Source organism: Leucopleurus acutus (assembly GCF_964270905.1).
Source record: "Leucopleurus acutus genome assembly, chromosome: X".
Taxonomy (NCBI): domain Eukaryota; kingdom Metazoa; phylum Chordata; class Mammalia; order Artiodactyla; family Delphinidae; genus Leucopleurus; species Leucopleurus acutus.
In genome coordinates this window covers 27022024-27039556 of record NC_139148.1, presented here as the reverse complement: position 1 = coordinate 27039556, position 17533 = coordinate 27022024, and the positions used below count along the sequence as shown (strand labels likewise).

At 40.5% G+C, this 17533-nt stretch overlaps 1 protein-coding gene across 2 annotated transcripts in view; it reads left to right on the top strand.

The window, feature by feature from the left end:
• Positions 1-17533, top strand: part of DMD (dystrophin) — a gene marked incomplete at its 5' end in the record, with an annotated part of 2126456 nt that overhangs the window by 1865125 nt on the left and 243798 nt on the right. For both annotated transcript variants that reach the window (XM_082864911.1, XM_082864910.1), the window contains one exon: positions 16769-16847. In XM_082864911.1, coding sequence (XP_082721037.1) covers positions 16769-16847 — 79 coding nt within the window. The remainder of the gene's footprint in view (positions 1-16768; positions 16848-17533) is intronic.

The window sequence follows — 17533 nt, the reverse complement described above, 5'->3', positions numbered from 1 at the left end:
CAAAACAAGATGAAAACAGACTCATAGATGTAGAGAACAAATGAGTGGTTGTCAGAGGGAAAAGAGGCGTGGGGTTGGGCGAATCAGGTAAAGGGGATTGGGAGGTAGAAACCTCCAGTTATAAAATAAATAAGTCATGGGGATGTAACCTACAGCATAAAGGAATATGGTCAATAATACTGTAATAACTTTGTAGGGGACAGATGGTTACTAGACATATCATGGTGATCATTTCGTAATGGATGTAAATGTCAAATCACTGTGTAGTACACCTGAAATTGGCATAATATTGTATATCAACTACATTTCAATAAAAAAAATTACAGGGTACCCCTCCTAAACAGAGTAAAAAGACAGCTGTCTAAGCTTTTGTTTTAATAGGGAGCCTCTAATACAAATCTCTTAAAAGAATTTTGTTAAGGCATAAAGGGTATCTATTAGGTCAGTCTGTCAACAACTAGCACCCTTTTATTCGTTTTTTTATTGAATTGTATTTGACATACAAAATTGTTTAAGTTTAAAGTATACAATGTGTTAATTTGATACGTTTATGTTGCAATATGATTGCCATAGTAGTGTTGGCTAATACCTCTGTTGTATCACAACACTATGATCGTTTCTTCTGGTATTGGGAACTGTTAAAATCTAGTCTCTTATTTAGCAAGTTGATGGTTTATAATACTCTTTTGTTGTCTGTAATCACTGTGCTGTGTATTAGATCTCCAGGACTTATTTTCCTACTAGTTGCAAGGGTATACTCCTAAACAACATCTCTCCCATTCCCCCACCTTTTTATGGAATACTACTCAGCCATGAGAAAGAAGGAAATTCTGCCATTTGCAGCAACATGGATGGACCTTGAGGACATTACGCTAAGTGAGATAAGTCACACAGAGAAAGACAAGTGCTGTGTGATCTCACTTACATGTGGAATCTAAAAGAACTGAAAACTAACATCCTTTTAAATGGCCAAATCCCAGGTGGTCAGCAGCTTAGCTAAAATGTCCAAGTACCTTTTCCTAACACGGAAACTCCTTTGAAGCTCCAGCTCTCACTAATGATCCCCAGCAGCTCTGGTCAGTGCTGCTTTTCACAAATGAAGCTTTTTAAGAACGTCGAGTGGAAAAATGTGGCTTTCAGTTTTCAAACAACTCTTTCTATTAAAAAAAAAAGTACTGAAATGGGCATACTTCACAGTCTTAAATGCACACACATTATTGAAATATTCTTAAGCCTGACAGATTGGCTCAAATCAAGTATTATACTCATGAATATGTTCTCTTTTCCTAATATCAGCAGCAAAGAATGGGAAATAGGAAGGGGTGCGGTGCCAGGTAGGAGTCCAGCCAAGTTTGCCTAAAGCCTCATGATAGGAAATGGAAACTAACTTGTACTGATGACCTAGTGGCAGCTACTATCTGGTATTCTATAGCCATTATTTCTCCAGGATGAGACTGGAGAAAATCTTCCAAGAATTAATACAGCAATTGGTAAAATCATTATACTATAATGGGTATAATTCTGCCCTCTGTCACCTTTTTATGAAGTATCTTGAGATTTTAAAAGGTGGAACCCTTTGCAATTCTTGAACAACTTGTATACCTAGCTCTTAATAATCATTGTGATGAAGTTCATTTGTAACCATTTCTAGGCTCGATGTTAATTTTCTTAAATGTTTCTGTAGTTTCCCCTTTATTATGAAGTGTATTAGGTTGGCCTCTTGGCTGTGACAGAAAACTCAACTCCGATTAGTCAAGGGAAAAAAGGGTGACCGTGGCAGTGGAGGGAGGCTCTCCTGCTCTGCTCTTAGCATCCTCAACATTTCCAGCAGAAGAGGAGAGAGGGCAAGCTACCCTCCCCCAGGAGTTTAAAAACTGCTTGGGCCTGACTCTCAACGGCCCAGATGGAGTCCTGTGCCCATCTCGGCTAAGGGAATGGAATGCTTTCATTAACTGATTGATTGATTGATGTTGCGGGTTAGGCCCTCCAGGAAACAGATGCCAAGATAGATTTACTGTGAAGAAAAAGGGGCTGAAGCAGTATTGAGCGGGGGGAGCCATTAGATCATAATGCAGATCTTATGAAGTCTGGGCCAGCCTGATGGGGAGCTCCAGAGCAAAAATTGCCAATTAGATGGGGGTCCTTAATGGGGCAGACCTGAGGACAGTCTGTATATAACTTGGGACTGTTACTTTTCCTTCCTCACTAGTTAAGAGTTGTAGAATGGAACTCAGGTCTTAACTCAAACATCCATATCATCATGTATATGAAGTAGAGGGTGAAGGTTAATATAGACCAGTGGTTCTCAAGCAGAGGCGATTTTTGTCTGCCAGGGTACATGGCAATGTCTGGAGGCATTTTTGGTTATCACAACTGGGGAAGCGGTGCTCCTGGCATCTAGTGGGCAGAGGTCTGGGATGCTGCTAGACATCTTCTGGCGCACAGGATAGAACAACAAAGAATTATCCAGGTCAAGGGCCAGTAGTACCAAAGTAGAGAAACCTTGTTCCATAGATAAAGATACATATCTTATGTGCACATATGTACTGAGAAAGGCCGTGAAAACCTTTCTTCTTTGATAAATTCGTAATAGTGACTTTTTTGTTCTTACTGACATCTATCAATACTTGTTACTGAGATTCCATCCAACTCATTTAACTTTTGGACAGAAAGACTAGATTGACTTAGTGAAATTTCTAAATCCTGGGTTTTTAGAAAATTATGTTTTTAAGACAAATAGTAATTTGGCTTAATTTACATACTATTTAGTATTTAACATCCTTAAAAACTTTGCTTTGGTGACTAGGTAAGAATCATCCGTGTTTATTAGCATGTTAATTGCCTTATGAAAGTGTTATTTCAAAAGTACTAATTTGTTTCTGGTCTGTTTAAATATCCTTGGACTATAGATATGTTTAGTCTGGAAGTTTACTCTGATGTATACTTACTTTTTGTACACTACAAAGTTGAATCTCACTGCCAGCTCAGATTGAAATATCGAAAAGTTCCAATTTGGAGTGAAGTAAGTGAATATTTACCGCAGTATGCCTTCATATGCAAGAATGTGTTTCTCTTTCTGGGATTTCTGCTAAAAGAATAACACAACAAAAGGAAACTTTTAGCACTATACATTTTGAACCATCCAATAGATGCTTTAGGCTTCAGGGAATTTCTCTCCAGAGCTGCTGCTAAGAAAATAAAAAGACTGGTTAATGCCTGAAGGGATAAAAAGATCAGCTAACCAAAAAAAAAAAAGTTTTCTCCAAGATGTGAAACGTGTGTTCAATCCTAGATCAAGGACTAGATGTTCAAAGTTCTATATATGAAGTTTAACATTACTTTCGAAAAGTCTAGAAGAAAGTTTGTTATCAGTGCAAAAAAAATCATTTTCAAGTATGAACATAGTGATACCAGGTCTTTACTCATGTAAAAGCCACTCTTTTTCTCTAAACACAAAATTATTAAGTACTTTTATATCCAACCATCTATATTCACATAACCATAAAAAAACAGTTATGACACAGTGAGGAACAGACAAGAAAACAAACTATTTTAATAGCTATATTTTGAAAGCTCCTTCCAAACAAATGTGAAATGTTTAAAAGAAAGGAGGGACTTCCCTGGCGGTCTAGTGCACCTCCCAATGCAGGGAGTGCGGGTTCGATCCCTGGTCGGGGAGCTAAAACCCCACGTGCCTCGCGGCCAAAAAACCACAACATAAAACAGAAGCAATATTGCAATAAATTCAATAAAGACTTTCAAAATGGCCCACATCAAAAAAAAAAATCTAAAAAATAAAAGAAGGGAGAATGATGAATTGTTGCTTACCAAAACAAAACAAAATAATCAACGGTGTGAGTGACACCATCTGAAATCTTGGGAATCTCTAATCCATTAAGATTATGTCACTAATGGCATACAAAATGCCTGTTCAAAAAGTACTCCTCAGTGGACATGAGATGCTAAGCTACATAGACTCTGAGTCTGATCTAGGTCCATGGTGTTTTGTGTCACCCCCTTCTGGAAGCCTCCCGCATTGTTCCAGGCCTCATTGCTTCCTTACCTCTAGAAATTCATAATGCTCTTATTGGTCAGTAACACAGAGACTAGCACTTAAAGACTCTCTAATTTCTCCCACGTGCAGTCTTCTTCCTACAAGACACAAGGTTCTCGAGAGCAGGGATTCCTCATGTTCCAGCTTTGCTATCCTCCGCAAGACGAACACACAGGCCAGTGTATATAACAGCACTTGAAAATGCTTGGGGAATAATTGATTACTAAGCTCACCTCTCATGCTCTCCACTCTAGACTTGTCTAGGTCCTGCCAAACGACAGAAATTGCCTAGCTCTCCCCAGCTGGCCAACTTGAGTATTTACTATAAAAGAAGCCAGCTAGATAAGGAACTTCCCCCAGAGATGTGTCTGCCCAATGCACCCACAGCTATTCTGCTCTGACACCCACTTCTTAATACAAGTAAGTAACAGCTACTATTTACTCAGTACTTACCTTGTAGCAGATGCTATTAAATGCTTTTCAGGTGTTCTTTTTTTTTAGGAAAATAGAATATTTCTACCCAAGCCATTGTAGGAGTCTTGCTAACTATCGGGATAAATGATGTGAGAGGCTTTGAAGAGAATTCACTGCCACCCCCCTCATGATTTTTCCATCATTCCATCTCGTCTTTGTCCAGCCATTTTTGATTTACTTTTGGGGTTAGTTATCGTATCAAGCTGTGCCCCAACACGCCAGTGGTTCCTCCCGATTTTTACACATCTCCTCGTCACCTAGGATGAAAGTCTGAAGTTTCCTTGACTCTCTTCCCTCCTTCTGGCGCCCTTACGTTTAGCCCATCGTGTCCTCATCTCTTGGGGGTTTTTCTGGCAACTTATCCTCTTAGCACTTTCTCCATGCTTCAGTTCATCCTAAAACACTGCTCTGACCGTGGTATTTCTTTATTTAAAAAAATTTATGTAGGGCTTCCCTGGTGGCGCAGTGGTTGAGAGTCCGCCTGCCGATGCAGGGGACACAGGTTCGTGCCCCAGTCCGGGAGGATGCCACATGCCGTGGAGCGGCTGGGCCCGTGAGCCATGGCCGCTGAGCCTGCGCGTCCGGAGCCTGTGCTCCGCAACGGGAGAGGCCACAACAGTGAGAGGCCCGCGTACCACAAAAAAAAATAATAATAATAATAATAATGTAGAATATGAAAATGTTAGCAGTAGTTGCCACCAGGCTGGGAAGTAAGATGGCTAGAAGGATATGGTGAATGGGTAACTCACATTGTAAAGATTCTTATTGTTCTTCTTGAATTTTGTTATCATGTGAATGCATTAAAAAGAAAAAAAAAGTGAATTTTTAAAGTAGTAATTTATAAACATATTTGAATGCCTTCCCATGAAAAACGAAATGAAGTCTCTGTTCTTAAACCTGACAGTCAAGTACTGCTCTGGGCTGCCTCCAAGCTACTTTTCCAGCCTGATACTCTTCAGCTCTCCCTCTGTTTATACCCCACATCTGGGCCTTTCCTAGTGCCAAAAAAATTGTTCATTCTGCTCTTAACACACAGAATGTTTCTTCTGTTTTTGTCCGTCAAATCCTTACCCAACTTTGAAGGCCCAGCTTAAAAGCTTCGTTCCTTCATTAATTCAGTTCAGATACTCTGTAAGCCCCATAGCTACGTATGCTTCTTTTAGTGCTTTTAAGCACAGTTCCCAGGAGAAGAAAGGAGTGAGCATCTACTGAGTGCTAAGAAATAGACTCTCCAGCCATGTACTTTACAACATCCCATTCTCTGTACGCTAGTTTCATCATCTCTAAAATGGTCACAAATAGGAGTACCTTCCTCACTGTGGTGTTCATTCTTTCAAGTATTTAGTTGGATGCATACTAAGAGATGGGCACTGACCTGGATCCTGGGGATACAGCCGTGAATGAAATAGACCAATAGACCTGCTCTCGGCAAGTTTACTTTAGGATAGGAAAGGCTTCAATGAGATGTACCTCTAAAGCTCTTAAAACAGCGCTTGGAATGTAGTAAGTGCTCTATAAATGTTAGCTATTGCTACTGTTGCCACTGTTGCTGTTATTCGGGATTTCTGTTTACAGATAAGGAAACTAATGCTTATAGACTATTAGATAAGATGCTGAAGGTCAAATAGCTAGTAGAGGATTCCCACTCAGGTCTTCTGGACCGGTGGGACTGATAGCCTTCCCACTATACCAGTGGCTCCAAAAACAGACTATATGTCAGAATCGGTAGAGCTTTAAAGAAAGTACAGATTCTCAAGCCCTAGCCCCGGATAGACTAAGACAGAAATTGTAGAGACGAGCTACGAATCTGTACTTTTAAAAGACTTTCCAGGTAGTTGTGATACTCTGTCAAATCAGTGAATGACTGCCCTACATTAAAATCTTTCTCATGCCACTTTACCTATTTATAAACAACTAAATCATAAATTCATTTAAAATAGGCTCCTTATTATTTATTTTTTTCTCCTTTCTCTCCTAGCAGAGTGCCTTTTAAGCACTCAGTAAGTATTTGAGTAATTGTTTAATTATTTAATTAAAGTTGCTCTTAAAATGCAGATACAGCTGTAGTACCAGCAGCCTGTTGTGAGCTATCATTGATCTTCCTAGGGATGTTTATTACTCAGCTAAGAACCAGTACTTGGGAAAGACAGGCGAAACATCTGGGAAGGGAACTGAGAAAACTTCCAAACCAGATGTTAGCCCTGTCATTACACAGCCTAGGACCCCTGTCTCACCTTGTCCACCCTCCACTGACAACTTCAGGTGAAAATGCAGAAAATGTATTACTAAAAATCAAGAGATTGCCCCTCCCATTTTTGTGTCTCTTGAGTTGACACATATATCTGTTTTGGAAAATAGGGAGAAAATCTCTGTTTAAAAGGAAGGAAAAAAATCCTTTATTCTTGTCACACCACGAACATGGAGTTCACTGCTATACGTTAAAATTATAAAGCAAGATCCCAAAATGCACTGGCTGATTATTCACAGTAGACATATTAAGTCAAGAAGCTTATTTTTCCTCTCTTTGCTAAGGCAGAAAGCCTGGGACTATATGCATTTTTATTACACTTTACTGTCTTGGTTTCACTTGAGAATTAAAAAGAAAGTCAAGGTACAGTGCATGTATCCTGATGGATTTTAGGATTTCTTGCTTTAGTGAAAGGAAGAATCTCATAAAGTATCTCAGATTTTTGCTTAAGGATGAATACCTACTTCTACGATGACCTAGAAATTCAGTCTTTTATTTCTCCTATAAAAGATCGCATTGTATTCTGGATTTTTTTTTCCCAGTAGTTTTCTGCACTATGTAAAGCCACATTAAAAAAAAGTAGCTTTCCTTTAGATTTGAAGTGAAAACGTCTCGAATAGTTCGAGGAAGTCTTAGGACTATTCACGGAGCTGACACACCACCTCGGGGTTGGGGTGAGTTGGAGCGAAGGGGGAGGGGAGGCAGGGGGAGTGTCAAGAAAGCTGAGTGGGAGACTGTATAGACTGAGAGGGAGCGAATATACATACGTCAGAGTTCTAGCTCCAGTTCTGACAGATGTACACTGAGAAACAATAGAATTGCATCGCCCCATCTTCTGTCCTTTATTTAGAAGCATGAAGTGTACTTACTTACTCAACTTGCGCCTCTATTCCTGGTATGCAAAAAAGTGAGAAGGACCAAACGTTGCAGGACTGGGAAATACAGTAGATGAGATCTTCCGGTTAATTGATTTGTAAAGAACAGCCTGATACTGGTTTAGCAGCTCTGCATCAGTGACGGAAAAGAAAGGCGCTTTTCAGTGGCCTGGAGGAGGAGAGCTGGGAACTGGAAACAGGGGCTGGTGGCAGACAAGGTTCTTTCATATGTGGTCAGATTGACTGTGAAGGGAGTCATGGTCAGGAAGCTTTGGAAATGCTGTGAGGATAGCGTGGGATTTCAGGGGTGTTGATTTCCTTGGTTAAGGTTGCTGCGCGCATACTTCAGCAAATTGTCCCTCCCAGCCATCATTGTCAAGGTGATTAGTAGACCAAACTGAAAATCTACAAGTGTATTATTACTCGAAATATAAGGATTTTGCCATTGAGCTAAAAAAAAAAAAGGTTTATTCTGGTGCTCTTTCTTTTTTCATTTATCTTCAAGGTTTCACCCTGCTTTAGGCATCTTTTAGTATGAATTTGCTAACTGCTATATAGGTTGTCTTCCCCCCCACCCAGATGATACCAGTTCTGTTTTATCCCCTTGATAATTATTTCAAATTGCCACTTCCGGTCCTTGGGAACACTCCTGTGTTCCAGTACCAGGAGGTATAATTATGTCATTCCCATGCGAACACTATGCTACTTATGACCCAAAATGCCACTAGAAAGAAAAATTTTTGCGAGAATGATATCTTCCAAATGTGGAATAAATAAAGCTCAAAAATAAATAGCTGGGCTTCCCTGGTGGCGCAGTGGTTGAGAGTCCGCCTGCCGATGCAGGGCACGCGGGTTCGTGCCCCGGTCCGGGAAGATCCCACATGCCGCAGAACGGCTGGGCCCGTGAGCCGTGGCCGCTGAGCCTGCGCGTCCAGAGCCTGTGCTCCGCAGCGGCAGAGGCCACAACAGTGAGAGGCCCGCGTACTGCAGAAAAAAAAAAAAAGAATAAATAGCTGAAGCTGAAATGTAACTGATTTAAACGTATTGGTGTGGTGAGGTGCGAGCCACTTGACTTTAGTTCCCGCTCCAAATCATGAGATACATTAGGAAAGGTTTTTAAAGGAAACCTATTTTTTAAGATAAAATCTGCATCAAGTTACATCATCCAAGCAGAGTAATTCACCTTTTATCTCTTGAAGACAAGAAACAAAGAGCAGAAGAAATGCTTCCTATGAACTCTACCCTTCCCAGCACATTTTTTTCATGACAGTGTGTAGATGTAACAAAAACTAAATATTTTGACAAATGAAGCAGGATAAGGATGTTGATTGCTGCTTTTCTGAATTAAAATTAATGATACCCTTAAGGTACTTGGGTCTATGAAGTCAACTTAATGTTGGTATAACCTGACTCCATTATCACAGAACGAGGCAGCTACATGAGCACGAAAACTAATAAACAGACTTGCAAGGTGCATTTTAGAAATCGGTGCGGTGAAAGCTAAAAGCTTAACAATGGACAAAGGACTTGCTGTTTTGTCCTCCCTTGCTTTCCGGTTGTTGGAAGAGTTCGTCAGAATTAGAGGACTAATGTTCCTGAAGAAGCGCCCGGCTGGCTCTAGGCCGGGGCCCCTGTTCACATCATGCCCCACCTGCGTTGTAGGGACGCACAGCCACTTCATGTTACGCGCTCTCTGTTTGCCTCAGCAGAGTCTGTGTGCTCTTCTGGTAGGTTGTACAGGACACAGTTGGGAAGAGCGAGTGGAAGGGTGGGTGCAGGAGAGAGGAAAGAGAAAGGTAGGAATAAGAAAAGGAATCAGAGATTAAGAAGACGGGAATCAGCACAGAAGTACAAATTTGGAAGCTGGGAAAAAAACGCTCTGAGAGAAGAATGTAAAAAGCGGTGGATTAGTGATGGTCTGAGATGGCACGCATTAGCATCCATGCCACAAATCACGCAAAATGAACTAATAATTATGCTCCTACTCAGAGAGAGCACTGTGCTAGCACTGGTTGCTTTCCTGTGATCTATCCTGACGTCAAGTGCAAGAAACTCCGCTTAACTCAGAAGTGTCTCAGGGTCAAGAAAACACATAAATAAATTTTCAAGGAAAAGAAAAGTCAGCCAACTTTTGCATTCAACAAGCCCAGATTGTTTTGCCACAGAGCTGTACCTATCATACGTCCTCATTCCACCCCTTATCTCAGAGCATTTTTCTTTTCAGTCACAACTCAGAAGAAATCACGATTAGAACAATGGATTTTAAACGAAAAGAGTTACGATTCGCTAAGAGGATTTTAACTGAAAGTGAAATAAATCTCAGGAGAGCTTTCAGGATAATGTTTGGGCACGTGTTTATTATGAGTGTTACAAGTAAGAATTTGGAAGTAAGAATGAATTCTGAAGACTTCCCCCAGTAGATAAATGCATACAGAGGAGTGTACAAACTGCAAAATTTCAGAACAAAAACTCACGAATAGACTGGAGAGAGTCATTTGTGTGCGTGTGCGTTGTTTATTCGCTAGCATCACAGCACAAGGAGAGTTTTATTTTTATGGGCTCATTCGTGGAGGTGTGAACTGTGGTTCTTGCATGCCCATGGATATCTATCAAGGGTCTTAACAAACTGAGACCCAGAAAATTGAAATATACATGCCCAGTTACATCTTTTGCCAAGACTGGAGTAAACACGATTTATGCATGTAGTGCCAGTAAGAACACCTGGACACCAGGAAGGAATCACATTGTCTAACAATGTATTTCCACATCAGGAGGGAATTTTTAGCTCTTCTAAAACTCCAGTGGGGATGAAAACTTAAAAGTAATTAACTAGCAGGCCAAAAGAAAAATTGGAAGCCCTTGAGAACTTAAAGTTAAGTAACAAATATTTGCACTTAGATCAATTTATTTAAAATCATTGCTAGGAGCCACAGTGTTGTTATCTGTCCTTTTTCTTTCTTCTCCTTTTGGCTTATTTAAAGCAATTTTGAAGAAAAAAGGAAATAAAGATATTCTTCAAAATACACAGAGGAATTGACTGAGCTTTGGGGAACAGTCACAGCTGGGAATGGAGTGTGTTATCATTAATTTAGTTGAAGGACTTGGTGCTCATTTATTATCTCCAAAATTACACTTTCACGTATACCTTAATCACACTTAGTGTAGTGCCTAAAGTAACAGGCTCAAAAAGCCTTTTCATTCACTCGTTTATTGAGTATTTACTGAGCATCTCCTTTGTATTAGGCACTATACCAAACTGTGAACAAGGCAGACAGGGTCCCAATCTGCATGGACAAGGAACTTATATTCTAGTAAATATCTTCTGAATGAATAGAGAGACATTTCTTAGTGAAGTGAAAGAAGGGAGGTCTCTGCAAATAGTACGCTGCCTACAGAAAGGAGAACGCAAAGAAGAATAATATATAGTCTTCATAGCTCTCAAATATGATTATTTAAAAATTAGAATAAAACAGATATGGAGGAGTTTTGGGCTCTGGGTTTGTCATACAAATTACTGCTTTTTAAAATTTTTCTAAATCTAACGTAGGCACAATGAATCTAAATGGTTTTCTTCTTTTTATGTTTTTAACTTTGAGCATCAATAAAGAAGGAAAGAAAGAAGGGAGGGAGGGAGGGAGGGAGGAAAGGCCTTTCCAAAAACTTGTTTTGGGACTCTTGAAAAAGAAATTCTCCATTCAAAATATAATGGTTATGGTGAAGATCCTTGAATAAACTACACATTAATTCATTCAGCTAATATGAATCGAGCACCTGCCATAGGCCAGGTACTGTGCTTGTCAACTAGGATATAGTAGGGAAAGAAAGAAGGGTCCCTGTCCTCGGAGAGCATATTTGATTTTTGTTTTTGTTTTTGTTTTTTTGTGTGGTACGCGGGCCTCTCCCTGCCGTGGCCTCTCCCGTTGCGGAGCACAGGCTCCGGACGCGCAGGCTCAGCGGCCATGGCTCACGGGCCCAGCCGCTCCGCGGCATGTGGGATTTTCCCGGACCGGGGCCCGAACCCGTGTCCCCTGCATCGGCAGGCGGACTCCCAACCACTGCGCCACCAGGGAAGCCCTGTTGTTTTGTTGTTGTTGTTGTTGTTGTTGTTAAAAAAAAGAGAGACTTTTTCCCCCCCGACATGCTTTTTCTGAAGAAATGCTGCAAACTAGATCTTGGTACCCATGGAGCAGATGGCAGGTTTTTGTCCATCTGGGGTAGTTCTAAAGAATAGACCCTTGTGTATCAGTAGATCAGGTTTCTTCCAGTTCTAAACTTTCTTGATCTATGATCTAATAGTAGACACAAGATGTGTGCTTCCAAAAGGATATTATAATTGTATTTCTTTTTATGAAAAGAAACAGAGGTATGGCCTATTAATTTGGGGGAAGTTGGGTTCTTCCTGTCTCTTTAAATAATTGTTTGGACTCCTTTGGTTCTTCCTTCTCCACTCACTTTCTAATGCTCAGTCCTGCCCTCTTCAGTCTCACTTCCCTTTCCTTCCTTTAATGACTGGGACAGATTGCTCTTCTCTAACTGGCTATACATGACATCTCCAGTTAAATGTTTCACTGTTAGGTCAAATTCGTCATGTTCCGAATGAAGTCATCCGCCCATTTGCCATTCCTCCCCTTTCTAATTATTAGTGTTTCCATCAGCAGTATCCTCAATCTCCTGGTCTTCCACACTGGAAATCCTGAAGTTTTATTTGCTTCTACAAAAATTACACTCCAACACCAAAGTGATTAGTTTTTCCTTACTTTAAAATACCTCCCAGTCTATACCATCTTTTCATTCCAGGAAACACAGTCTTCATTCCAACACACATAACCCCAAGTCTAGTCAGTTGCAACAGCCTCTAACTGGTGTCAGCCTCCAGGTCCCTCTTGAATCTGTTACACTGACAGATTCATCTCCCTAAACTTCAACTTCCCTCTCAAATCATGAGTCCCCTCACGGAAGTCTTCAGTGGTTCCCTTTGCCTACGGGGTAAATCTTGAGCCTCAGTGTCTGCAATGTCTTGTTTTGCGTCATCTGCTTGCAGCGCACCTAGCTAACTGCATCTCACTGTCCTCTCTGAGACCAGTGTTCCGCTACCCCAAGATCTTCCTTAGGTTGTTTCCATTCCTCACCTCCAACCCGTTATGCTTCCAGAGATCAAGACTGTAGCATTCATTTATTGCATATCTCTTTCCATATTAACATATACTTAAAAAGGGAACAAACAATTAACCAAGTAAAGAATGAACTGTGCCAGAATGCAAGGTAATGGGATAAAATTTCTGACTTTTGCTTCCTAGTTTGCATATAGTGTTTTATATTGGTTAAAAAAAAATCTAGTTAGTAAGGTCTAATGCATGGAGGTTATTGTTTCAAAAGGTTATCAAATTTCATTTCCTTGCCTAATGGCTCACAAGAGTAAAGTGCTTTGTTCTCAAGTAGCTACAGTTTGTGAGGATCTTGTGTGCCTTCAAGTTTTCCTTTCTTTTTTTTTTTTTTTTTTTTTTTCCTCTGGTACGCGAGCCTCTCGCTGTCGTGGCCTCTCCCGTCGCGGAGCACAGGCTCCGGACGTGCAGGCTCAGCGGCCATGGCTCACGGGCCCAGCCGCTCCGCGGCATGTGGGATCTTCCCGGGCCGGGGCACGAACCCGTGTCCCCTGCATCGGCAGGCGGACTCCCAACCACTGTGCCACCAGGGAAGCCCCAAGTTTTCCTTTCTTAAAATTATTTCTTTCTTTATTCTGTGCATTCAATCCGTGCCATACCTTTCTCCAAAGATAATTTGTGAAAAGAAATCTTTTCTGCTTAATTCTTTAGTTAAGACTCTTTCCTGAATATTTTATTTCATTACGGGATGCATCTTTAATTTTTGTCTCACTATCATACATTTTCTTAAGTTCGAGTTATAGGGATGGAGATTCACTTTTATCTAATTTTAAATTCTTGACAATTGGATATACACTGGAAACAACCAGCATGGCCCTCCCTGTATAAGAAGGAAGCAACCTTCAGATGAGGGGCTTAAAATGGTCTGTGTTCCTGTACCCACGTGGTCCCTATGAAGCCACTAACGCTATCTCCAGAGGAAATGGCCTGTGGTACGTTCATGCTCCTTTGCCATCCACGTGTTCCCTTGGGGACTTCCCTCTCATATGTGCAAAGATTTCTCCTCAGTGTCCATTCCCATATGGCCTCCCCATGCACAAACTTTCACATTCCTCTCTTCTTTATTTGTGTATTAAATGACCCATTCTGCATTTAGAAATAATTACGTATTCCATTCATTTGCATGTGTTCTTCCACAGCCCTTCTCTGTAGTCTTAGGGTATTACATTCTTTAAGACCAGGAACTGGCCTTGCATTGGATCATAAAATATACTGATGACTAAGAGTTTCATAGATAGGTACACTACGTTAGGTCTGCTTTCAATAAATTAATTTAAAAATAAATTAAAAGGCCAACTGCATGTTAACTATTTACACAGTACTTTGTGTTTTCAACTTTACTCTCTGGAGGAGCAGTTAAGAGCAAGAGCCAGACTGAATGAGCTTGAATCCTGAATCTGCCAGTTTACTAACCGCTTAAGCTTCGGCAAATTTTGTTTGGTTGGTTTTTTTATCCTCTCATCCTTCAGTTTCTACATCAGTGAAGTGGAGAGAGAATATTATTTCCTACTACAGAGTTATTGTGAAGATTACATGTTACTTCATATTGTCATGCACAGAGTGCTTAAATACTAGCCATTTTTGTATGTTATGTGGTGCCTTGCACACTGTAACCTCTTCCTCTCCCTTTATTAACCATAATAGCAGCAATAACAGCAGCTGCTAGCATTGACTGAGCAATTAGCATGTGACAGAAACTAGGCTAAACACATGTATCATCTTATTTAATTCCCACAGTAACACCATGAGGTAGGAAGTATTGTTGTCCCATTTTAATGATAAGGTAAGTTAAGTTTAGAATAATTTACCCAGGGACATACAACATGCAGTTGATGTCAGTGAGCATTCTCATTCATTCTCCCTATCTCTCTCTCTCTCTCTCCCTCCCTCTCTTTCCTCTTTCTCATCCGCGCGCACACACACACACACACATAAACACACACATTTATCCACTGGTTTGATCAACTAGTCATTACACAAATATTTCTTATACCACTTACTACATGCGGGGTTCAGTGCATCCTGTGGGAGGGAGGAGAGGAGAGGACAAATAAGCAAGGAATGGTTCCTGCCATCAAGAAGTTGCCAGTCCATTGCAGGAGATATCCATGTCCATATGACGAAAACAATGGCTATGATAGAAGTGTTCCAAGTATAAACCGTGTGCTGTGAGAATGCTGAGGAGGCAAACATATAACAGCCTTAAATGGGGAAAAGGGGGATAAGAACATTCCAGAGGGAAGGAGAACACGAACAGGTCTCAGGAGTGTTAGATTGGATGGAGTGTCTCAGGACAGGCCAGTAGAGTTTGACTGAGAGTGCACGGTCCTAAGGCTGGGAAAGTAGGTTTCAAATGTCCCTCATGTTTTTCTGTGCATCGCAGTGAAGCAAACCCTCCATTTTTTTTGAAACTCTGTGTGGTTTTCCAAATATTTGGTCCAAGCAAAGATGGACAAGGCTAGGGAGAACGTGTAAAAAAAAAAAAAAAAAGATTGTTCTGGATCTAGGCTAGGTAATTGATTGATTTGGGAAGGTCAGAGTTGGCGTTAGACCAGACTACCTGAGCCACTTTTTCAATGAGTTTAAGATGTATCTTACTTCTTGGGAGTTATCCACACCACAGAGTGAACCTGCTTGAGCTCTGATGGCTCTGGGCAAGCTCTGACTAATGTCTAGTTTAGCATAGCCTGCTCAGAACCAAATCAAGACCCAAAGTTATAAAGCTAGGGTGCCTGGGGCCACCATGAATATAGAATTGGCAGTATGCCAGGTGACACAATATACCATTTCACCCATAAAATTCTTCCCTTTTTCCCCCACTCAAAATGGAATTCACTGAGCTGAAAGGACACTGTGTCAATATATTATAGAAAAACATAATAGGAAAAAAAGAATGGCAAACTTTATTCCATTGCCACCTAAACGTATACTTCCCACTAATTTCCAAGTCCAATAAAATCTGAAATCTGAAAATTTCTTTATTTTCACCATCCACCCTATAGTTACCCTAAATTAAAACCTTGCCTCTGTTTCTTTGATACTTAAGTATCAATCAACTTTTGGTTACTTATTAATTTATCAATGATTATCACTTGATATCCATTAATTATCAATCAATATGATTCTTAAAAACATGTCAAAAGCAACAGACTAAGACAAAATATATATCATTTCTGAGATCCTTTAGTCACCTAGTATAATGGCGAATGGCAACCTCCCTACCTAACGTTTTTGTGAAAGATCTGGAGTTTGCTTTTTTTTTTTTTTTTTTTTTTTTTTGCTGTACGCGGGCCTCTCACTGTTGTGGCCTCTCCCGTTGCGGAGCACAGGCTCCGGACGCGCAGGCTCAGCGGCCATGGCTCACGGGCCCAGCCCCTCACCGAGCTCCTACTGGGCCTGCTCATGGACAGAATTCCTGCAAATTTGGGGGAAAGACCTTTTTGGGGTTTTTTTGCGGTATGCGGGCCTCTCACTGTTGTGGCCTCTCCCGTGGCGGAGCACAGGCTCCGGACGCGCAGGCTCAGCGGCCATGGCTCACGGGCCCAGCCGCTCCGCGGCATGTGGGATCTTCCCGGAGTGGGGCACGAACCCGTGTCCCCTGCATTGGCAGGCAGACTCTCAACCACTGCACCACCAGGGAAGCCCTAGAGTTTGCATTTTTCATGGTACTAATTGGAGCAGTAATTCATTTGTGGCTACCAATGAGTAGAGTGTTCTTAGAAAATCCCATTTTAGCATTGTCAAGAGAGCAAATCTTTTTTGTTTGGCCTTGGTTTGATAAAAATGGGTCTCGGAGGCCACATGTGGTAAGTGGATATTAAAACAAGGTTATAAATTGTTGTTTTAATGTTCCAGCCTTAGAAGCCCAGAAGATCTTACCAAAAAGGATACGTTGTTTTAATTGCCCCTCATTATATATGATGAGAGAACATAATTTTTCTCCTCTTCCTCGCAGGTAGCTGTTGAGGACCGCATCAGGCAGCTGCACGAAGCCCACAGGGACTTTGGCCCAGCATCCCAGCACTTCCTTTCCAGTAAGTCATTGTCAGTTTTCATTGCTTAACCTCTTCACTGCATCTTGGTGGCTAAGAATTAAGAGTTGAATTACAGTTGTCTCTGCCAAATGCACTGGAGGCACAAATCATCCTGAAATATATAACTTAGTGGGTAAATTCAGAAGGTTAAGAAGAGGAGGACCAATTAGATCATTTTGTCCAGCCTTCAACTAATGCATAATTATTTCCCACAATGTATTCTCAAGTGCTAACTTTAGCAATATTTTTGAGTCTTTAGTTCTGCTTATAGCAGTTCACTTCGTCAAGCTGATAATTATATATCATATAATTATTATATGATAATTCAATATATATTACTATGAATCTATAATTCTTTATCTCTATATAATTCATTAAATACTCCCTGCCTGCATGTTGGAACTTCAGCCCATTCTGTTTCCTTTCCCTAACTATTCTTATCCCTCTTTTATCCTTGACCTCTCTTCATTCTTTTTATTTTCCAGTTTTACTATTTTATTAATTATATTTGTATAATGATATTATTTATATATTATTAATAAATATTATATCTTTTATAATTAACTATATTTTTATAATTAATACCAAGAGGAATAGCCTTGGTTAACTGAAAGTGTAATATTGGAACATCCTATAAATATAACAATGCATATTAAATTGTCAGGCTACTGTTTTCCTCTGATTAG